Consider the following 23564-nt stretch of genomic DNA (forward strand, 5'->3'; position numbering starts at 1 on the left):
TCTCATAGTTGAGAAACCAATGGAACATTGAAAAGAGAAATTTAACAATACAAATTGACTTGAATAAGCTAAAACTTTTTAGCGATATACAAACATACACCAAACTTGTGCATATCCCATTTCGATTAATGTAATTTAATTTTGAATTGAAAGCAATTAAGATTAATGATCATTGATTTAGCAATATTAAAGTAGTGCAACTTCAAGTATTAAATCTATTCATCAATCAAACATAGCTACATATTAAATAGTACAATTTATGAAACTAAATTATTGCACTTATGCAGCTATTCTAAAGAGTATAAGTCTCTTTTTTTTTTTTGGGAAACTAAGGAATATAAGTTCAATTTATATATGTAACTAATGATAAGATCCATTTTTTTTATAATTAATCACTAAGATATTCAAAGCACTGACTTTTCTATGCTAAACTTTTAATTTAATACAAAAAATCAATTCAACCATCTATATTACTTCATGCAACTATTAAACAGTTGTAAAAAATATTAGGTTTAAGCACACCATTGGAGGTTTAAATCCAAAGGATTGAGGAAAATTAACTTGAAACTTGGAGCTTTTATGCATTTATTAATTGGTTATGTATTTAGAGAGATTTGAGTTAAGAGAATAAGTTTTTCTTGGGAGAACTAAATAATTACAAGATGAAGGTAAAAGTACGTTGTATGGGCTCACATTTGGATAGACCTGGTTTTTAAAAACTCAATGATTCAAATTGTGCTACATTATTTGATGATTATACCTTTTGTTTCTTCTATAATCTGTACTTATTGGGATGATATTTGATGAAGTTGTGTGGCACAATTTAGACTATTGAATTTTTGAAAATCGAGTCTACCCAAATTTTGGCCCACTAACATAACTATGGGCAGCCAACTTGGATAACACATACCAGAAAGAGAGCCTAGATTCAACTTAGTATATAATTATCAAAGACTCAAATATCATCCCAATAAGTACAGATTATAGAAGAAACAAAAGGTATAATTGACTTATAAGGTTAACGTAGTCACAAAAAATATTTGGACCATATTCTGTCTCACATGATCAGAGTTGAACAATTGAATTCACAAAATTGTCCATCCACTCAATATCATCCCAATCAGTACAGAGTGTAGAAGAAACAAAAGGTATAATTGACTTATAAGGTTAACGTAGTCACAAAAAATATTTGGACCATATTATGTCTCACATTATCAGAGTTGAAATTAACCTTGACCAATAGCATACACAATTGAATTCACAAATTGTCCACCCACTCAATATCATCCCAATCAGTACAGAGTGTAGTAGAAACAAAAGGTATAATTGACTTATAAGGTAAACATAGTCACAAAAAATATTTGGACCATATTATGTCTCACATTATCAGAGTTGAAACTAACCTTGACCAATAGCATACACAATTGAATTCATAAAATTGTCCATAGGGGACCAAAACCATTATCGCTAAACTAAACTCCCTCTTTTTATATGTAAGATTAGGATTTCTATTGACTTATATTTCATGAATAGAACTTGTAAAGCTTTTCTGGCAGCACATACTCGGGAGCCAGGCCTTCCATCTCATATTGGATAATCATCCGCTGAAATCGTCTCGACGCTTTTCTAAGTGCCAAAGCTGGGGTTGTTAGAATTATTTTCAATACAATTTGCCAAAGCCGAGGCATGATGTTTCAAAATGCTTGATCGGCTTCTTTACCTAATCGTTAATAAACACCACTTTATATAAGTAACTAATACAACAAAACATAACTGTACTGAAAAAAAATTATTATGAATGTGGAGATAACACGGCCATGGTTGATTGTTAGGAGAAATGAAACTTGTACGAAGATTCAAGCTCATCTCGAAATCATTACTAATTCTCATCCAAACGCAATTGGCTAGCTAAGAAAGAATGTAGAGAATTCATATATTGTTTTGAGCTTTAAATTCAAGTGCACTCTTGATATGCATAGTTTGTTGTCGGCCGTCTCAATAAAGAATGGCGTGAATTTTTCATTTTTTATTTGTTGAAATTTAGGAGCGAAGGGAAAGATGAGGATTGGATAGCAGGTACAAAAAATGATAAGAAAATTAAAAGTTAATGAATTGTCAGTACGTTTACTCTATCCTAATCTAGGAGGGAGGGGAGCCTAAGGAGGCTGTGATAGGGGGTTAGTGGGTATACAGACCCAACTAAATCAAAGAAGTGTTATGGCACAACCCTTAGATTTTTTTCACTGCAGGTGAGATTTGAACCCTCACCTACAACCCAAGGAGAGACTTAAGCCTCTCCTGATGGCCACTAAGCCATTGGCCCAGTGGTTAAATTGTCAGTACGTTACTATAAACTCTCTTGTTTAAAACGCAAGGGGAGAGAGGTAACAGGCAAGGGGGGAGGAAAGGGGGAGAGGAGAAAAGGGAAAAAAAAAATTGTCGCTGCCATTGTCAGCGTCGGAAGCTTTGCTCGGTGAAGGAGAAGGAGAGGAGAGAAAAGAAAAGAAAAGAAAAAAGGTTTTATGATTTAAAAATTTTTTTCTAAAACTTCTATGAAAAAGGAAAAAGAAACTGTCGCTGCTGCTGTCAATGCCGGAACATCTGCTGGGTGAATTGTGAGGTGAGGGAGAAGAAAAATGAGAGAAAAGAAAAGAAAAAAAGTTTTATAACTTAAAATTTTTTAAAAATTTTTTTACAATAAGCTAGATAAAATTTTAAATAAATATCCAAAAACATCCATTGGACAAACGTGGCCAAAATTTGATCAAGCATATCTAAGTGGTAGTTTTTTTTTTTCCAAACGAATCTAAGTAGTAAGTTGTACAACTAAATATTAATTGTGACGTCCATTGAGTTTAGAAAGGAATCATACCTGCAAGGGCCAGGTGTAGGTAACGACAGTCTTTGAAATGAACGGAGTGCAAGTTTAGAGAGACAGGTTTGAATCGACACGGTTGCTCTTCTGGGCAGAAACTGTTATGAGAGAACAGTAAGGGAGCCAGCGGGGAAAAGGATCATCCAACTATATGCAGACATGTAGCCGCAATCGGTACGGAGCTATTATAAACTTCTCAGCGGACTCCAAATTCCGGACTTCACCCTAAGTTTTAACTGCATTTTCTTGATTTGGCTTTTGCATCAATGATCCATAAGTGCCGGGACCTAATCCTTGTCCTGTAGCTTTTAAGCAGTTGGGACACAGTTAGAAAGAGACTGGGAGATGAACGCCGCGTGATGCACGGTGGGATTATATGAGCTTGGCATGCCCCGCCGAATGAAATTTTTGCAACTTGAAATCATCGTGATTAAATGGAGAAAATATCTTGTTTAAATTGTGGCTCATTTTGGATCCATCAATTTTTCAAAAACTCATTTTTTAAATATTATAAAAAATTTTTAAAAATATGCTAAAAAGTAGTATAAAATTTTTTAAATTTTTAAAAAATATTTCAAAATATATTCTAAAAACTCTATTACAGTAAAATTTTTCAAGAACATTTCAAAAAAACAGCTAATTCAAACGGATTAGAACATTTTGTTAAAAAATATATCGTAATAGTTTAATATATATAAGACAAAAAAAGTAATTGAGAAATATGTCGACAAAAAATGTAAAAATTTTTCTTCAAAAAATCACAGTCCAAACAAACAATTGAAAGGCTCAATTCAACGTGCTGGTTTCTTTTTTTTTCTTTAGAATTATTTATTGAGATAAATGACCAATTTAATCCTCAAACTTTTTTATTTAAACCAATTTCATCCTTCATTTTTTATATAGATGTTTTTAGTCTTTCAACTTTTCATGGTGTTGACTACTAATTTTCAAAATTGCAAAAGGATGAAATTGACTACTAATTTTAAGTTAAAAGGACTAAAATTACCTAAATAACAGATGAAGGATGAAATCGCCTTGAGAGTTAAAATGTCGGAGGACTAAATTGACCATTTCCCCTTCTTCTTTATTGCAATGAGTAGACAATTTTGTCTTAAACCCAAAAAGAAAAATGGTGTTGCTGCCGAACGCGGATCACGGGAATCCACCCATACAGTAGCACTATAGTAGCTAGAAAAGACACATAACTCTGTCTGAGAATTAAACTCCATTAATGCTGTACAACGAAGAAGAAGAAGAAGAAACAAATTCTTCTTGGCGTTATTTATCATTTCTATTGACTTTTATTTCATGCATAGAACTTGCCAAGCTTTTCTGGCAGAACATACTCGGGATTCAGGCCATCCATCTCATATTGGAGAATCATCAGCTGTAGTCGTCTCGCAGCTCTTCTAAACGCCCAAGCTGGAGGTCCTAGAATTTTTTGCAATACAATTTGCCAAAGCCGAGCCATGAGATGTTTCTAGACGCTTGATCGCCTTCTTTACCTAATCGTTAACAAACACCACTTCACATAAGCAGTAACTAATACAACAAAACATAACTGTACCCAAAAAATAAAAATTTATTATGAATGTCCATTACATAAAAAGAAATTTCCAAGTTAACGAATTGTCATTACATTAACATAAACTCTGTCAGAATGAAATTTGATCAAGCATATTTAAGTAGTAGTTTATTACTACACCTAAACCTAAATTTTGTGATGTCCATTGAGTTTAGAAAAGGAAGCATACCTGCAAGGACCAGTTGTGGTGTGGAGGGAGACAGCAACAGTTTTGAAATGAACGGACTGCAAATGATGGGGAAAGGATGATGTGCCCATATATATATATGGCCCACTCGTATACCTACCATCGGACTCCAAATTCCGGACTTCACCTTAAGTTTTAAGTTTTAACAGCGCATTTGCTTGGTTGCCGAGACCCAACCCTTTTCCCCAGAAGCTTTTAGTTATTGAATGGAAAACACTTTTCACGTTGATGATCCCATAAAACGCTTAACGGTGTGGATACGGTCAAATGAAAGGGGTTGTCGTCTTCCCATTTACTAGATCTCGATTCTGCCTGTCTCGAATCGGATCCATCAAACTATTTCGAATACGATTAGGGATTTAATTTCGATAAATTATTTCGGATACGAATAGGGATTTAATTTCGTTATCGGGATCCGGACCAGATCCATTTTGTCAAACTAAAAAAGGGTCGGATATGAAATATAGTATTTCGATCCAGATTCGAATATAAATGGATTAATCATTTAAAAAATATATATTTATCAATATAATTTGATTAGGGTGATGTATTTGAATAAAGTCAATTTGATTTCTTTTCTTATTTAGTTTTTTTTTTGTATTAGTTATAAATTAGTTTACAAATGTATTTTTTCTCATTTTTGTTGCAGAAAATTGCGAAACTTGAAATGATGTATTTGATATTTAATATTTGAATGAACCTTTTAGAAGTTGTAATTTGTTGGATTTCATATTGACTTTGTCGTTTTGGAATGACTTTTGTAGATAGATTTGTGGTTCACTTTGAAATGACTATTGTGAGTGATTTGTGATTTAACTTTGTAATTTGTGACTTAGATTTGTGATTGACTTTGAATGTCTCTGTAATTTGCTGCAAAACATGCTTCGTTTTAAATTCTTGGCAAAATAAGTTTCATTTTTAAATTGTTGCAAAACAAGTTTTGATAGATTTTTTTCCGAATAGACCCGACGCGGATCTGAGACCTGTCAGATCCGGATCCGAAACCCGTCAGATCCGGATCCGAAACATATAGTAGAAGACCCGCTGAATAAGCGGACCGAATCCATATTCAATATAGTAGGCCGGGTCCGGGTTTGAAATAATGAATTTTGGTCCGGACCCGACCCGTTGACAAGTTTACTCAGGTGCTCCCGCACTATTTGACTATATGAAGTTGTTCCTCTTTTTTTTTTTAAAGAAAAAAAAGATACAAAAGTTTTTAAAATTGTTTTCATAGTTTAGTAGTATGAATGTGAAAAACAAAAATAATTTTTAAAAAAATGTTAAATCCAAACAGAGCCTGTACATTCTTAAAGTTGGACTATAATTATGTGGGAGCCCAACCTTTTCCAAGTCCAATTGAATGGGAAAAAAAGAGGCCAGCTACACAACTCCAATAAATAAATGGGCATGAAAACGAAAAAGCAATTCTGCAATAGCCCAAATATGAAAACTCTACATGTTTGTGCGCATACGAATAATCAAAGATTCATGTTCGTTGGTAACGTGGTATAGCAACCGATTCGTGTTCAGCTAGACCAATATCTGAATGCCAAATATACAAATTTTAAGAGCAATATAAATTGAACCAGGTTAAGTAAATAAAATTGTTAAAGATATACAGCCATGGATATAGTACCAACACCCAATGTTGGTCACAATTGTCAATTTTAATCAAATGGATAGCCAGTACAAAAATCTAGTATTGTTTGGATTCCAAACTTTTCATAAAAAATTTGTATGCTTTTCGTGAATAAATTTTCTAATTATTTTTTTAACTCACATACATTAAATTAATACGAAAAATGTATTTTCTGTAAAAACTCGAAAAAACAACAATCCACAAAGGGTTCTGATGCAGTTTGGATTGTAGTTTTTTAGAATTTTTTATAGAAAAAGATACTATAACAATGTGTTATTTATAGAAAAATATACTATAACAATATGATACACGTGAAGCAACAAAGTGAATGAAAAACGCGTCAAAAGATTGCTCCTAAAATTTTTCTACGAAAGCAAAGGTGATGACTTCATGCATTTGGAAGGAATAAATATGTTGACTTTGAAAAGTCAACTTCTTACATGTACTTGGTCGGCGTTAAATTAATTTTAACTTGCTTTTTTTAAAAACACAACTATGATTGACGTTATTATCGGGTTTGTTTGGATTATAAGTTATTTGAGATATTTTTAATGTAGCACTTTTTGTGATGTAATGTATGTGAGATGAAAAGATAATTAGGAAGGTAAAAAGGTGTATTGAAATTTGTAATGATGATGTAAGCAAATATATTTGAAAAAATAAAGGCCAATCCAAACAAACCCGATCATCTACACGATATTGACACAAATCTAAAACTTAATTTGACTTGTTCGAATCTGAAATATGCAACTCATTGACAAATGGGGTGTATGAAGAATTCATTGCCCACATGATATTGACACAAATCTAAACTTAGAGCCCGTTTAGATTGTATTTTTTTTAAAAAAATTTTTGGGGAAAATTTACTGTAATAATTGTTCAGAATACGGTATATACGAAGTAAAATGATAATTTAAAAATGTGTAGAAGGAATATTTACATAAAACATTCCTCTAAAAAATGGCGGCCAAATAAGGCTCTACCTTTTGAGAAGATGTTTGGTATAATCAAGCACTTAACTTATCATAATTAGTTTGTATGAGAGTAAATATGAAAATACATAAAGTGGGAATAAAATGTTTATACTAAACCCTCTCCACTCCCTTTCTTTATATATAGTAAGTATAGATATTTCTTCACCTGTAATTAAGGGGTTCTTTTCCCCTTTTTTTTTTAAAAAATTAAAAAGTTAATTTGATCACATTAGGATACAAACCCACGGCTAACATTTACTTGCTACTGAAGTTGTCATAAACTCGTGTGGACGCTGCCGCTTTACTTTTTGCAATAAAGTCGTTCAAGCGTCTGCACGACTTAAAGGAAACTAGCATTCCCGGTTGGGATTCTTAAAATCCCAGTAAAGTCCCAGGAACGTGGAGTGTGGGAGACGCGTAGACTGCGCACCAGGCGCCCTGTAGACGAAATAGAGTAGCAACGGAGGCGCAGGATTGCGTCCGCCGTCGGCGACACGGCACACATTAGCTAAACTCAGCTGCACCGGAAATTCACAGTGATCACCGACAAATTCAAGCAGAAAACACGATTTTAAACTCTAATTTTGACCTCCAAATTTGTAAAAAGCCAGTTCAATTTCAGGATCATTGTTAGAAAAAGAAGTAGAAAAATGTGGGTATTCTATTTGATCTCCTTGCCGCTAACCCTAGGCATGGTGATTTTAACACTAAGATATTTCGCCGGTCCAGACGTGCCCCGATACGTGTACTTTACAGTAGCGTACACCTGGTTTTGCTCAATTTCCATCATCATCCTCGTCCCAGCCGATATTTGGACGGTAAATTTTTGTGCCCTATTCTGATTTGGAAAATTTGCGTTCTTTTCTTGCTTTTCTGTACGGAAATTTAGCTTATGTTATCGATCATGTCAATTAGGGATCAGTTACTTGTTAGAAACATGTTATTCTAGCTCGAATTGCATGTAGTATTTACGAGGAAGGTTTTTGTTTTTCTTCCTTATTTTTTATTTAGTTTTTTTTTTGTGTTATTCATCTTCCCTAATTTCTTGCCTGTCTCAGCTGGAGCATTTAGCTTTCTGGTTTCTCACTCTTCTTTTCACTCACCATTATAGAATTTAGCAACGCTTTTTGGTTATTGCGTGGTCGGTCTAGTTTTATTAATCTTGTTTCTTTTTTCTTTTTTTTTTTTTCCCGTACAGACTATTATTGGTCATTATAATGGAGGAATCTCTTTCTTTTGGAGTTGGTCATACTGGAGTACATTCTTACTCACTTGGTATGCCACTTTGAAGTGTTACAGCCTTGTTACATTGGCTCTCTCTTTCGCAGATGGTTTGGAGCAAAAACTTAATTTTGATTTGTAGTGTATAACTGTTGAATAATTCTGATTTTGATTTATAGTCCAATTCTGGAGCTATTACCTTTTTAGTATAGTGCAAATTGTTGAGTTAGTTTCCTGGCCCAAGAAAAAAGAAGTGCAACTAGCAAATAGCGGAAAAAAGATATCTTGGGGTTATCAGCAATCTTCCCTTTCACTTTTACATAATTTTGATACTAATTACCAAAGACTTCTGGTTCGGCATAACTATGCATCATTTTTTGAGAAGTAGGAAAGATGTTTATTGAAGCACCTCATCTTTCTTTACTTGTTGAAATCCTGACTTCTTAATTCAATTGTATGTCTTTCTAAATCTTTGTCTGAAGTGATTTCTACAATTTGTTGTTGAAGCAGGATTTGAGCTCCGATCTAACCGATCATTTAATGTTGACATGCATTTAGCTAAATGCCTTGGGGACCAAAATTGTAGTGGTTTAGTTTTATTGATGAATAGGTTTTCTCTTCTCCATTTTAATAGTCTATACTTTGTTCCGCTGACTCTTTTTGATTTGTCTGTCTAACTTGATCATGTTCTTTTATATCACTGAGTAGGATTGCAGTGCCCCTTATTCAGGGTTTTGAGGATGCTGGGGACTTTACAGTTACAGAAAGATTGAAGACCAGCATTCATGTAAACTTAGTGTTCTATTTAATAGTGGGGTCCATTGGCCTTCTTGGGCTTATTCTTCTTGTTACTATGAGCAAAAATTGGTACGTTCTTCCTCTTGAATATCCCATTTGTTTTTTCGTCTACATTCTCTCCTTTGTCTTGCTTTAGGCGTGTGTCCTGTTGTTTAACAATCTAGGTCTATAAAAGGTTCAGTTTCTTGGAAAATTACCCATGGATATGCCAGCCAAAGCCTTGGGAAAGAAATTGTGTATCTCTTTCTACCACGTGTTAGTATATAAAATTCTTGTGTTCTATATGCTTTTCTATTGCCTACTTCAGGAAGTTATGAGGAGGAAATGACCAAGCTTGCATATTATGTAGTTTCATTGTCTGAGACAATGAGTATGGTTACTTAGTAGAGCATTTCCAGTTTGGGTGGGTTCAATGACATAATTGATTAATAGTAATCTTTTTAGTGGTTATTATGTTTCTATTACTTAATTTCCTTGGATTAAAAACTTGGTTCAAGCATCTTTGTTTAGGCCCTTAATTTTAGTGACATGCTATTGATTTTACTTACAATTGGTCCTGGCTCTTGTGCTCTTGAATGTTTCTTAACAATACTTTCACTGATAGGGACCGAGACTTGCTAGGTTTTGCCATGGCATGCTCGAATACATTTGGGCTTGTAACTGGTGCTTTTCTTCTTGGTTTTGGTTTGAGTGAGATTCCAAAGGGCATTTGGAGAAATGCTGATTGGACAACTCGCCAAAAGGTTCTGTCCCATAAAATTGCCAAAATGGCTGTGAAACTTGATGATGCTCATAAAGAGTTATCAAATGCGATAGTGGTAAGTGTTTTAGTACCAGTTGTGTGTATATAATTTCAATTAAGCTTTGTATTTCTGTGGCATTTCTATTGGATGGTACAATGTTTATAAATGATACTCAAGATTCTGACCCTTGAGCAGCTGCAAACCATGTGTTCTGGTTGTACTGTAGAAATTCTATAGCAGCTTGACTCATACACAATTGTGAAAATGTTGGGGAGTAGTATACTAGTGTAAGTGACTAATTGAGGAGAAAATGAAAAACTTAGACAGAATTGCGAGTTCTGTTGCTGTGGCTACCCTTTCTGAGAACTAAGCACATAGAAATACACTCACATAGCACATATGGGCTAGTAGAGAAACAAGGTTAACTTCCTTCTTCTGCTTTTTATGGGAAGCAAGTAGCAAATCATATATAAAGTTATATCATGGTAAAACATTTTTAAAATTTATCAGAAGTGTTTTGAATTTATGAAAACGGATTAAATTTCTAATTAAGATCTGTTGTTGTTGATGGCATATTTACCAAATTTCTTGTGAATGGTCGTTTCATTAGGTTGCTCAGGCAACATCAAAACAGATGTCCAAGCGTGATCCCCTCAGACGTTACATGGATGTTATCGATAATATGTTGGTGCAGATGGTATTTCTTCTCCTCTACTTTCCCACCTAATGAAGTTATTGTGCAGATTTTTTCTTTCAGTTTTTACATATTTGATATTTCAGTTTAGGGAAGACCCATCCTTCAAACCACAAGGTGGTAGACTGGGTGAAAATGACATGGATTATGATACAGATGAAAAATCAATGGCAACATTAAGGTGTCATCTTCGGGGGGCTAGAGAGGAGTATTATCGGTGCAAAAGGTAAAGTAAATACTTTGTTTGCTCAGTGAACATCCTGGCGTTGTCTTCTTGCATATTTTTCCCTGCTTTATTACCTCTTGCTCTGTCACTCTTTCTGTTTGCCACATGATTGCCTGCTTGTTGCAGTCCCTGTGGCTATGTTTTGAGTTCTTAAGAAGCTCAACTTATGTGAGGATGAGATTAGATGGAACGACAAAGAATACTTCAGGAAACATTATAGAAGTCACAAATGAACCTCTTCGTAACACATCTGCATATTTGTTTTATAAGCCAATCTATGCAGAAAACCGGAATTATATTTATCAGATCTCTTTCAGAAAAAGATAAAGCAACGGAGGAAGGAAAGGAGACTGTTTCCGAAATTTGAAGTTTCAGCCAAAAAATTTGAGGATTGGGGGATATGTGCGCATTACTGAGAACCACATAATTTGGGGAATAACATCATACTGGAAATGGAAACAAATCAATTTAAAAATTAGTTGAAGATGTGGAAAAAATAAAAAAGTAAGACAGCTCGGAGGTGGAATTTTGAACTCCCATGTTGATTAAGAAACAACAGAGTAACATTCAGCCAATGAGGCACGATACATTTTAATTCTACCAAACCAAACAAGTTAAGATGATGTTTAGAAGATGTGTCTAAATTTATTGGTTCAATGAGGATTGGAATCAGTCATTGGTAGATAGTTAGCTGTAATTTCTTCAAAAATTGGGATTATGGAGTTAGAAAATAGCAGTCAAAGTCCCTTGAAGCAAAATGGTGGAAAATGAAGTGAAGATACCAAGAGAGATCACAATGTGTTAAATTAAAAGTTTTCGTGTTCAAGATGAGTGCTTCTGTTAATTGTGCAATAACAAATTCTTTATTCTGGCAAATGGAGAAAAGAAGATGTAGGAGATGCAACATCACAATCCAGCTCTCGCACCTGGTTTCTCTCTCCCCCACCCCACCCTTCCGTTATTCTGGTCCTTCTCCTCTGGTTGGCATTTTAAAAGTGTCAGATAGAGCTTTTCACAAGGATCCTATGATGTTTAATTTCTCATTGTCTAATGTTGGAAGGAGCCCTTAACTGTTTTTTGTGACTTTTTAGGATATTTATCTCTTGACCTAACAGGACAATCATTTTGATTTGAAGCTTGATTTACTTTAACTCTGAATATTCAGATGAAACATTTAACTCCATATTGGTTACTCAAGTGAACTAAAATTATGCTATTTTTCTCCTGTTCCTTCTCTGATCCCATTTCCTTTTTCTGTATCAATTGGCAATATCAGAACCATTTCCGTTCTGTTGTTATCATGACATGAGGTATTGACTGTTGGCATATCACCTAGTTGAATTGGAATGAATTTTTTATTCTTGTGTTGCAGTGAGTACATGACTTTTGTCTTGAAGGCTCTTGAATTGGAAGATACCACAAAGAATTATGATCAACGGAGTGCAACTGGATGGTTTGTCCTACTCCTCCTTTTTTAACTTAATGAATTACGTATACGTTTGTGTCTAAAATTACTTACGGGTTATATTGTGCAAAATTGAACTCCAAGAAGAACAAGGGTTCACAGACTGAGACGTTATTGTGTGTATATGCATTTGTCTAAATGTATCCGTACAGACGTGTGTATTTATCCAAGTAATTTAAAGTATCTACGCGACATGAATATGTGTAGATGCTTTGATTTTGGTTCCTTATTCAAGCGTTTCCATCAAAGCTCTTAGGCTTTGTTGTGCTTTTTCACTTAATATAGTTGGTTGCAAATTCACAATCAGCTGAGCAAGTAATATTGGACTGCTTTTTTATGTACTGACTGCAATGGCTTCTTGTCTACATTTTTAATTACTAATTAACATAGATAAGTTCGGTGAGTGTGCATGACTGGCTCTGAAAATAGCTTTAGATATTCTTTGCAGGATTTATTATCTTGGACTGTGGTACTTCTTTTGTCCATGGAATGGCTTGCTTGACTATCATAAGGATTCTTTTTATCAAGCTTTGATTATACTAGAATGTTGAGCTTCAGTAAATAAGCCATGCAGATTCCTGGGAGGGTTAGGTTATCATACTGTTAGCTCTGCACTAGAGAGATTTCTGTGTGGTAAACCTGATTTCCAACCATGCCTTTGGATCTTTCATGTGAGGTGCTTTTGGTTTTATGTTGGACATAGTGTCTGCACTCTAGCACTGGTATGCAAAAGCATGCCAAACTTTTTATCCCCAAGAAGAAGAAGAAGAAGAAGGAGAACACGACAGCCCACTTGTCTGACCTGATAGTATATTGGATACTTGGACTAATTTTTGGATGATTGAGAAGATTGTACTCATTCTTATGCTAATAAGTGAGAATATGACAGCCTGTTGTGACATCTGTTTAGAAATTTTGTTATTACATTATTTTGTGAAAAAGGTTTCTGCTTGCAACTTACTATACTATTTGACATGCTTCCCTGTTATTCCAGGTCATTTATCGGATTAAGCTACGTACTTCCTTTTGATGAATCCAGATAATCTTAGATTAATCAATATATAATTTGATATTTTAGATTGGGTGTATTTAAGTTTCTGAATCTCGTATTGCTTAATGAGAAATGGTTAGTATTCTGATGCCTTTAATTGTTGATTTTCTTTATTTTTATAATACATATGCAGTTGATTTGAATGAAAATATAGCTCTCATTGTGATTTGGCTCTAATCTCCTTATTGAGTTTAGCAAGATATGTCTCTTTTGCATTCCTTGCTGAAATGTCTCGTCTTGCAAGGTGAAATTACCCGTTTTTCTTGTCTTGCTAGTGCTAGTGTTTTTTTCTTTTGCATTATATTTATGGCAAGTGTTATTGTGCATGTTTAAAATCACATGTTATCTTTGTATTTTGTTATCAATTTTATATACTTCTAAGTGGTTCATATTTATGTCTGTAAAGCTGAAATGTGAGCACCGGTTGTTTGTTGTTGTTGCAGGAAGTATGTCTCCAGCCTCAGACCTGAGCGGAATGGGTCATTTGGATCCTTTCTGGATGCCTTGGGTAATTGTCATGAAAGTTCAGTTTGTCTTTTGAATTTGCTCTTATACCCAGTTACTGAAAGAAATCAACGAAAAATAGCATTTGGGAATTGGTGTTCCATTTCTAGGACAGTAAGGATTAGTTTTGAGGTGCATTTGTTATTGCTTTTAAGATTTGTTGTTAAACTTCATGTAATGTGTTTGAGAAATTTTCATTTAACATTAATGGAATAAAAGCATTCTTTTATTAGAATAAGGAGTTGAATGAGATTTACTTGTGTATACAAAATGAGCAAATGATTGAAGGAGTGTATTCATATAATGGGAGTGAGGGATATTTGAACCACTTCACTGATAAAATATCTTTCATAAAAGGTGAAAATCGAATTGACAAATATATCTAACGAGTATCATTTTGTGATGATCCAAATTATGCTTGGTAGAAATTTAATTTTTTGTTCTTTTCTTAATATTTATTGAGTCTTTATTTCTTCTAATTGGAGTGTTATACTGTTTGCAAAGTGACCTTGTAACAGGTGCATTCTTACCTCTGGATTTTGAAATTAAAACCACTTATGAGGTTGACAGAATTGGAAAGCATGGAGATTAAATTGTTAACAATTTAACCAATCTTCTTTGGAAATAAGATTCTTTGAACATGTATAAAGATATGATAAAATGGATTCACAATCTGCCTTTATAATAAATCAAATGATTTTATCATTCGATAGTATTTTGATCTACAATAGGCACAGAGAGTTGAGAATCATTAGGAATTTCAATCTGGCAGGAAATTAGGCAAAAGAAAACCTAGAAATTGAAAGTCCTGACAATTTCCAAATTCATATTTGAACTCCGCACAGAGACGGACTATTGGAGTTGGTATTTCTGTTTGTTGGTTACACCTTGTTGTTAGTGTTAGGTTGAAACCTTGACCATGTTTTTGCAGAATTTATCTGGCGGTGCATCCTGGAAAAGCAATTTGAGAAAGTTTTGGCTGTCATTCTTGGTTGCATGTCTGCTGCTATTCTTTTGGCAGAGGCAACCATGTTGATTGGAGGAGTAGATTTATCTCTATTCTCAATACTGATAAAGTCTGCAGGAAATCAAGAGGTTCTTGTGCAGGTGCCAATTTGATTTTCTATATTGTTCTCTAATTGCACCAAAAGTGTTCAAAATAGTCTCAGGGGGATTCCTTCTAATAGCATCAGATCCTAACTAACAGCTGCGCTTTTAGTCTGCTTAACTTCTTACTAAAGAAATATTGTAGAATCATTTGTAGCATGAGGTTGTGAGCAGCTGTCATAGTAGCAATATCTTCAACTAGCTTGCATTCTCTGAAGCACAATTTCATGATTTTTTTTCCCTGCCAATTGGTAGTGTTGATTCCTTGTGTGCCTGTGCATGCATGTCACACCTGATTTTGTTCAGATTGAGCATAGGATTTTCCCTCCTGCCCCAGCCCTCCATGGCCCCTGGCCACCAAAGAAAGTAAATTGCCACCTGAATGCATGGTCTTCACATGAACTGTAGTCTAATTCTTTCTTCTCCATCATCAGGTCTTTGCATTTGTTCCTTTGATGTATATGTGCATTTGCACTTACTATTCACTATTTAAAGTTGGGAGGCTGATGTTCTATTCATTCACACCAAGGCAAACAAGCTCAGTCAGCTTGCTAATGATATGCTCGTAAGTTTTCTTGTGGCAATACTAGAATAATCATGCTTGACTAATACCCTTAAAAAAGTTGTTCCTAACAAGACTTCCTTGCATGTCTCTCAGGATGGTTGCTCGATATGCGCCTCCGATCTCGTATAATTTTCTCAATCTCATTAGTCTTCACGGGGATAAAAAAACTATATTTGAGACGGTGAGCTTCCTTGTAGCCAGTAAACCTTTTTCAACATATATTTGCCTTTTGTTTTTGTATATGATCAGATTTTTCAGACAACAAACTGTGTGCGATACTATTTTGTTGTTCAATCTTGCCTGCAGAAATGTTTATTTATTTATTTATTTATTTGCCTGCAGCAATGTTTAATTCCTTTTATATACATTAGAAAGCCTCGAAGTAAATTAGTTTGAGGCATGGTCAAAAGTTGTGATGAAGAAGCTTTATTTTATTTTAATGTGCTATTTTCTATTTCTTCAGTTCCTGAATTGTCAAATTGGTTTTGCTTATAGATGATAAATTCAACGTGCAGGGAGCTCACTCATTTTTGTAAATCTTCTTTGCCATCCATTCTTTCACTTTAGTTATCGTACAAGGTCTGTTTCTAGAAATCAAAATTAACAATAATGGGAATTAATTAACACCCTTGGGCTTCGTCCCCTTTCCAAGAGAGGTGGAATGGTTTGCCTTTTGATATGTTGATGTGATATTAATGTAACATATTCTTTATTAGCCTCTTTCATGGTCTCTGCATCACTGGGTATTTACCCCTTTTGTTTCTTCCTTGAGTTCATGAATAATGGCATATCCCATAGCAATGTCAAATTTGGTTTTGATATGATCTAAATCTCCATCACTGTTGAATAGTTTGTTGACATGGAACAAATTTCTGATTGCAGCGGATGGGAACCATTGACAGTGCTGTCCCATTCTTTGGTAAAGGATTTAACAATATATATCCTCTTATCATGGTTATATACACGCTGTTGGTTGCTAGCAATTTCTTTAACCGTGTCATCGCTTTCTTTGGGAGCTGGAAGAGACTTAGACTTCAGACTGAAGAAGATGATGTGGATGGTTTTGACCCATCAGGATTGCTTATACTGCAAAGAGGTGAACAGAGTTCATATGCATTTATTTCAACTGCTGGATATCAAAATCAGATTCTTGTCTATTTTCTGTAGAATTGCCTCTCCCTCTCTCTCTCTCCCCTTCTCTCACTCAGATACAATACAGCTTATTGTTTCTTTCCGAATGGAATTACCCTGTGTACACCAATTTAACTTCCTACTTTTACAGAACGAACTTGGCTTGAACAAGGCCGCAAAGTTGGTGAGCATGTTATTCCTTTGGCCAGGAACTTCAATGGCATGAGCACGGATTTGGAGTCCGGCAGCCATGACATGGTATGTTGTCTTCCCTGGTATAGTGGCTTTTGTGGGTCACTTCTTCAGGATAACCTCCACTATATGTCTTTTAATATAGAAGATGAATGTGAATCTGATGAATTTGGATATCGAATTGCTCCAACTTGTAAAGTTTCTCACTTCAGAACCAGCATAGTCAATATGTCCTATCAGTAAATCTTGTCTGCTCTCCTGCTAGGACTACTTGGTTGTATCTAACTAAGAGCTAATGCAAACTAAAATGTTCCAGGACAGGAGTACTGTTGAAATGAAGGTTACGACAGATGTGATCGAGGATGATCTGAAGGGAAGTTCATCAAAACCTTTGAAGGAGGAGGCCCGTAGTAAGTATGGGGGGAGCAAAGAAGCCATTAGCAGCAAATATGCTTCCATGAGGGAACAGAGCAAACAAATACCTAACCAGAAGCTAGCAGAGAATATGGCATCTGCAAAGGTCTCTTTGCTTGATGCCGGAAGCTCGAAATCTGGGGGCTCAAGTGGTATTAAGTCCGGTTTAACCTCGAGGTGGGCATCTATGAAGGCAGGTTTTCAAACTTTTAAAGCAAACATGGAATCAAAAAAATTTCTGCCTTTGCGTCAAGTTCAAGAGACCCAAATTTTATCTCGTGCATCCTCGTCAGAATCTCTTGATGACATATTCCAAAGACTGAAGCGACCTTCTGCTGAACATGGAAATCATAGCGATGAAGATGAAGCTGGAATGGAGATCAGAGTTGATGGTCCTACAAGATAACATTGTTGGTTGTCCCAGTATCCGGGGTACATATTATACTCATTGACGTTGTAAATGAAGACACCAAAGGAACCAACATGATGTACAGGTTGGGAAAATGTTTGACCAAGTTCTTTTCCATTGTTGTAGAATTCAACAGAAGTGGCTGTGCAAGAGGAAAGTTGAAGAGGGTGGTAGCGTTAAGCAATATAAATGTCCAACAGCTGATGGCAGAATTGTGGGCCTGCAATCCGATACCTGACATGTATTTTCCACTAGGTGCAGAACATGGATGCAGAATGTACCCTTTTTTTGTTTTTTCTTTGGTACTAAATTGATGTTCTGGCATATTTAGTGACGTACCTCACAAGCTCAATGCCAACGTACCTTTTCTTGGTTGAATATAGAATTCGAGGGTTTTATATCTAACATCTATGTAATAATATACATTGTAAAAAAGAATTACGGCTTCGGGTAAAAAAAAAAAAAAAAAAAGATGTGTTGATTTTGTGGTATCCCATGAGGAGATGATAAAAACTAAGGAGGCAGAGGTTTAGGTATATCAATATGAACAGATAAATGAATTACAATCTTTTAGTATATGATTACTATAACATATTACACGTATGGTCGACCAGTTACTAGTCTTGATTTCTCCGCTTAAAGAAGGAATTTGGTATTCACTCGTCACCCTCTTCCTGATTCTTCCTTGATGCCCTTTGCTTTTGAATAGCAATCAGACGATAGAGTAGCTTGTTTGTTGCATGTGGAATAAGTACCAACTACATTAGAGGTCCACCAAACGGAGGCTTAATTAAGTGAAAGCAACATCAACGACTTTCAGATTGACATTGAATAAAAACATGCATATGCCCATTGGAGTAGTCTAGCAGCCACAATCTACTTTACAAGCCACGTTTATGTTGCTTTCGATCGCTAGGTCAAGGGTCAGATTGCTAACGTGCCTCGACTAAACTGTGAATCTTCTCTACCTCAAATACTAATTCCATCAAACGTATCCTGATGGAACTTCGTTTTCTATAACAGAAAATTTTAGGGTCAATTGCCGAGGGAGGGTTTTATTCTGTAATTAGTATACTTTTATCTTTGTTGCAAAATGGACTAATGTAAAGTCTCTCTTTTTTTTTTTTTGAAATAATTAGAAGATCTTGAATTCAGAACCTTTTATCTACAATTCTTCCCATCTTATTATCCAATTCAGCCTTCCCTCAGCCTAACGTAAACTTGGCACGGTATATTTCTGACTCACAATTCTAAAATATATAGGCCTCTTCCCTCAGTAGTCACAACTACTTGTATAAGACAATGTCTAGTGATGTATGCACGGACTAAAGCATGGAAGTATGAACTTCAAGATTCAATCGATGAAACCCTTTTACACTCTTGAGTATTTTCAAAGTATCAAACACGCGTGAGATGATCAAAATCTAGGAATTCAACTAAATAAACGAAAACAACAGAATTTAAATGATGAATTAACAATAAGTAAAGAAAAGAATAAGTTGGCCTGTGATAATTTCCCAAAATTCTCATCTTATTTAAGATGTCAAAGATACGATATACACTAGAATAAGGATCTCCATTTCTATTTGAAGCTTTGTTCTGTGATTTTTGCTTATAAACACAGGTTAGATCCTCAGTTTGAGCCCCGAAAATAGAAAGGTAAAACTAGAAAATACAAGTCTTCTTTCTCCCTCATATGATATCCCATCACTAATGCTCAAATCTTTCTTTACCAGTCTTGGAACGCACTAAAACCCCTTTAGTCTTCACACTTGTGGATCGAATCAACTTGGACCAAAACCCTTCTTTCTTCTTTCCATCCAAGCCACTTCTAGCTCGTCTTCTCGCAACATAAGCTATTGATTTGCTCTTTCTCATCAACCCATGTTTGCCATGAATCATAAAGGGATTAAGCCCTGTTGAAGTGGTTCGATGGTGATGATTTGCACGATGATGAGTTGGGGATGTACATGTGGATGAAGATGCAGAAGAATTGAAGGCAGGTGATGAAGAAAGTGAAGAAGAAGAACGTGAAGGAGCCATGGAAAATGTAAAGGATGGCAGCTTGGCAAGTCTTTCGTTTAAACAAGATGAGCAAAATCCGGGCTGTTGCCTTTGATTTGGATGCTTCTCGCACATAATTTCCGGTTCACACCAAGCCATTTTTTGAGCAACAAACCCACAAAAAATTTGGAGAATTTTGTACTAGAAATGCAACTGATGCATGCAACAGAAAATGGATGAATAAAGAGCAGTATACCTATATATATACTAGGTACATGGGATGTGCATAGATAAACACAAAACCACGAAAATACGTGTTTCCACGATCGTTCATTGGCTAATGTGAATTTTAGAAAATTTATAAGTGGACAATTGGGGCCACGTGCGGCAGCAGGCGCCTTGTCCAAATCCAAGAACTGGACAACTCTTACCACCCTAAGGGCCAAAACCCCTTGAGAAGAAGGTTGTATAAATCTTGAATGGAATTTCAATAGATGGGTGCCAAATGGGATTTGTTAATGGTCGTGATTTTGTGACACCAACCAAAAGATTTAATTATGGTTCAAGAGGTGACATTTAATTAATTGGTTGACTAATAATCAGTTTAGCAACAGAATACAAGTCAAAGAAACAAAACTATCCGGCACACACGGCCTGGTTTTTGGTTTTGTTTTCCAGTACGGGTTTCACATTTCACAATCGTGTAGTGAGAATGATGCCAGTCGATTAGCCAACAATACAAACGATTGCCGTCTATGTGATGATGGTGATTGAACATTTGTGTTTGGATGGTCGAATGGGAGCAGAGGGTGGAAAACAAGGGAAATATAGATTATTTTCCAAGTTGGTAGTTTCAATATTATGATGAGCTAGATATCCTTTAGCATATTAACTAGTATTGGGAAAGAAAATATATGCGATCTCGTTGGATATACCTCAGAAGTTTAGTAGCATAATTGATATCCAGCACAGTTTTTTGCTTAATAAAAGAAACACCCAGTACAGTTCACTTATAATTCTTTTTGGATTTAGCTATACATGGTGGATTAATATAGTGAAGACAATTAGCATAATCCCTTTTGTATTAAGTAGTTAAGGTGATAGGTGCATCCAGTCTTTAGCATGTCGGTCCATAACATCTACAGATGTAGTTGTTGCAACTTGCAACGCGTTTTTCTAGTAATTGTTGTTGATTAGTTGGGAAGCATTCCGTTTGGTTTGCAATTAAATTTGTGGCGCACAGAACACACATCAATATTAAGATATTATATATTCAAGATATTGATTATCTTTGCAGACTTAATAGACTTGAACTGTAATAAAGGTGCAATGGAAGTCCTACGCATGCAGTTCAATATTCCCTCTACAAATGTTAAGTTATCCAGCTATATATATATATATATATATTTCAATTCTTGTAGTCACTAGAAAATTTAATGAACTGTTTCAAAATTGTTATCTTGGCATTTTCATCTTCCGCGGGTTAATACCAATTTTGATGCCCACTACTTACTTAGGTTCGGTTTGATAAAACTGAATCTGAATTCTAAAGTCTGAATTTTGAAATCTGAATACTGAAACAATTAATTTGCTAAATTTTAAGCACTGAAAAGAAATATATAAATGTCTGAATTTTAATACTAAACCTATTTATACTGTTTGATAAATATTTATAACTGAATGCTTAATAAGTTAAATTTGATAATTTTGCCCTTATATCTTTTCATCCAAAAAAGAAATAGAACCTATGATTTAATTAGTTTAACATTGTTAGGTATGAAAATGACAATATTTATTTTTAAATCAAATTAATATAAAAGATGAAATATATTATATGAAGAGTATGGAAAAAATATGAAAGTCATTAAAAAGGGAGAAAAGAGAAATAGAAAATCCTTAGATAGAGAATATCAGGTTGTTTAATTAGATAAGAATTTTGAACATAATTAACAAACAATGGTAGATTTGGTAAATAAGATAAGATAGTTGAAATAATTCTATTAATTCTTATCAGAATTAAGCATTCAACTATGATTCTTGTGTTGAAAAAAATACACACAACTTCAGCACTGCTTAACAAGTTCAGCAGATGAATTTTCATTTATCAAACATTCAAAATATCTGAATGTCTGATAAAGTTTAGTTTCAGCACTTTTTAATGTTATCAAATAGCCCCTTAGAAATATCTTATTTTGCTCCCAAGTGACAAGTGTGGTCTGAGGAGATCCTGGTTGTAGCTAGTTTTCCCTCTTTGGCAGTATATTTCGTATTTTTCTTTATACTTATGCCCAATGAAGTGCATGCAAAGATATAAGACGGTAGCAACACTTTTGTGGTGAGGTTTCCGAGTGCCTTGGGGGTTAGTACACTTTTAGTAGCAGAGGCCTCCCTGGCCTTGCCACAAGAATCCCACATCGATCAAAGGGAGGGTTAAGAGTTAGGTTATTAGTTCCCTGGGTGGCCTCAAGAGTTGCCGGCTTTTGAGGTTTACCCAGGATTTAGGGTTAATAATTTAATTCTGATTTCTTCGTTGAAAGGTAGCAACACTTTTGTTAGGCCCAAAGACAGCAGCAAGATTTACTAGAACGAATTATTTAATAAAAAAAACAGATTTGCTGTCATTGGAATGATATAAGAAGCAGTACAAGAACGAATTTGCTGAGAATCTTCGCTGAACTCGAAATAGATGCTTGGCCTAGTATTGATAAGTTGATATTTTGGGTGATAATTGATGAGACAAAATTTAGTGGTAAGCCGATTTTGATATCACCTATGTTTTGACTTCGATTGTTGATAGTCCAAATTATGGAAACAAACTACCAAAAAAAAAAAAAGAGGAAAAACTTGAAATAAAGAAAAAAGAACTTCTCATAAGGCAAGAGAAGATTTGATAACTTATGATTGAAATTAATCAGAATATTATCTTGATTCTAGAACAAATGACAAAATCCGTTGTCTATGATTCTTGAGAACATTAAATATCGTGACAATATATATATAAATATCATTCACAATAAAATATTGGAATGATAAATCAAAAGTGGAATGGTTGAATGATCAAGAACATTCATTAACTTAGAAGTCTAGCATAATTGTCAAACACATGGTTCATCTAGAGGTTTCAACATTCATGTTCATGAATCATGACTTGAATTTGGCTGCCGCTCGAATTCTGTATTATAATATTTAGGAAGACAAGACATGCAATTCAATGGAGAAATGCATTAAATCTAAGATGTGATCATATGCAAAAATCAGCCTACGGCCGCACGGGGGGTTGTCTTATGAACCAGCGACCGTGGGAATGATGGAAGATCATATTGAATTATTGATTGTTGTTGGTGATGGTTCAAACAGTGTGGAAATTAATACAAATTGTTGTAATCTCAGAAACCGTGCTAAATGCTAAGTACCTCTTCATCAGTTTGTCCTTTCTTCACTCTTTTTTTCTTCTTCATTATTATTTTTTTGTTTTTTGGTAAGTTTTTTCATTTTTTGTATTATTCGAAGAAAAAATGGATTTGAGAAAAGAAGAAGCAAGAAAGGAAGATTAAACAATTATCTGGTTAATGGTTCTATCCATATAACCTAATTGATGCTCCTATCTATCGAACTGCCTTTTAAGGGACATAGTATGAATATTTTGGTATAACTTGAACATAAAATTTCGAATCCGTTACCTTTTTATTCTAGGCAGAATTTAAAAAAAAATATGGAAAACACATAAAACTAAGCAATTATTTGGTCCAAGATTTCGTGAAGCTTCAGTTTTCATCT

The 23564-nt window shown here is 34.7% G+C and overlaps 2 protein-coding genes and 2 long non-coding RNA genes across 4 annotated transcripts; 1 reads left to right on the forward strand and 3 right to left on the reverse strand.

Annotated features, from left to right (window-relative positions):
• Positions 1–1265: 1265 nt before the first annotated feature.
• On the reverse strand, positions 1266–3232 carry LOC113777830. The gene is made up of 2 exons (XR_003469214.1): positions 2873–3232; positions 1266–1720 (listed from the first exon to the last, which is right to left on the reverse strand). It is a non-coding gene; the product is annotated as an uncharacterized LOC113777830 (long non-coding RNA).
• Positions 3233–3914: 682 nt separating this feature from the next.
• Positions 3915–4739, reverse strand: LOC113777829. Its single transcript, XR_003469213.1, has 2 exons — positions 4630–4739; positions 3915–4380 (listed from the first exon to the last, which is right to left on the reverse strand). It is a non-coding gene; the product is annotated as an uncharacterized LOC113777829 (long non-coding RNA).
• A 2945-nt stretch (positions 4740–7684) lies between these two features.
• On the forward strand, positions 7685–18190 carry LOC113777976 (LMBR1 domain-containing protein 2 homolog A). The gene is made up of 14 exons (XM_027323210.1): positions 7685–8081; positions 8462–8538; positions 9193–9351; positions 9887–10100; positions 10636–10722; positions 10806–10945; positions 12318–12398; positions 13905–13969; positions 14897–15072; positions 15507–15637; positions 15731–15818; positions 16520–16733; positions 16920–17026; positions 17277–18190. Exons 1-14 carry the CDS (start codon positions 7914–7916, stop codon positions 17778–17780), a joined length of 2211 nt encoding a protein of 736 aa, XP_027179011.1. The 5' UTR covers positions 7685–7913; the 3' UTR covers positions 17781–18190.
• A 1303-nt stretch (positions 18191–19493) lies between these two features.
• On the reverse strand, positions 19494–19946 carry LOC113776780. Its single transcript, XM_027321841.1, has one exon. The coding sequence runs from the start codon at positions 19944–19946 to the stop codon at positions 19494–19496; it is 453 nt and encodes a 150-aa protein (XP_027177642.1).
• Between the last annotated feature and the right edge of the window lie 3618 nt (positions 19947–23564).

The sequence above is a fragment of the Coffea eugenioides genome, chromosome 7 (assembly GCF_003713205.1).
Source record: "Coffea eugenioides isolate CCC68of chromosome 7, Ceug_1.0, whole genome shotgun sequence".
NCBI lineage: Eukaryota > Viridiplantae > Streptophyta > Magnoliopsida > Gentianales > Rubiaceae > Coffea > Coffea eugenioides.

Coding starts and splice junctions, on each gene's coding strand:
- LOC113777976 (XM_027323210.1), top strand. CDS start 7,914: ATGTGGGTATTCTATTTGATCTCCTTGCCGCTAACCCTAGGCATGGTG. Junction 8,082..8,461: donor TCCCAGCCGATATTTGGACG/GTAAATTTTTGT, acceptor TTTCCCGTACAG/ACTATTATTGGTCATTATAA. Junction 13,970..14,896: donor ATCCTTTCTGGATGCCTTGG/GTAATTGTCATG, acceptor ATGTTTTTGCAG/AATTTATCTGGCGGTGCATC.
- LOC113776780 (XM_027321841.1), bottom strand. CDS start 19,946: ATGGCTTGGTGTGAACCGGAAATTATGTGCGAGAAGCATCCAAATCAA.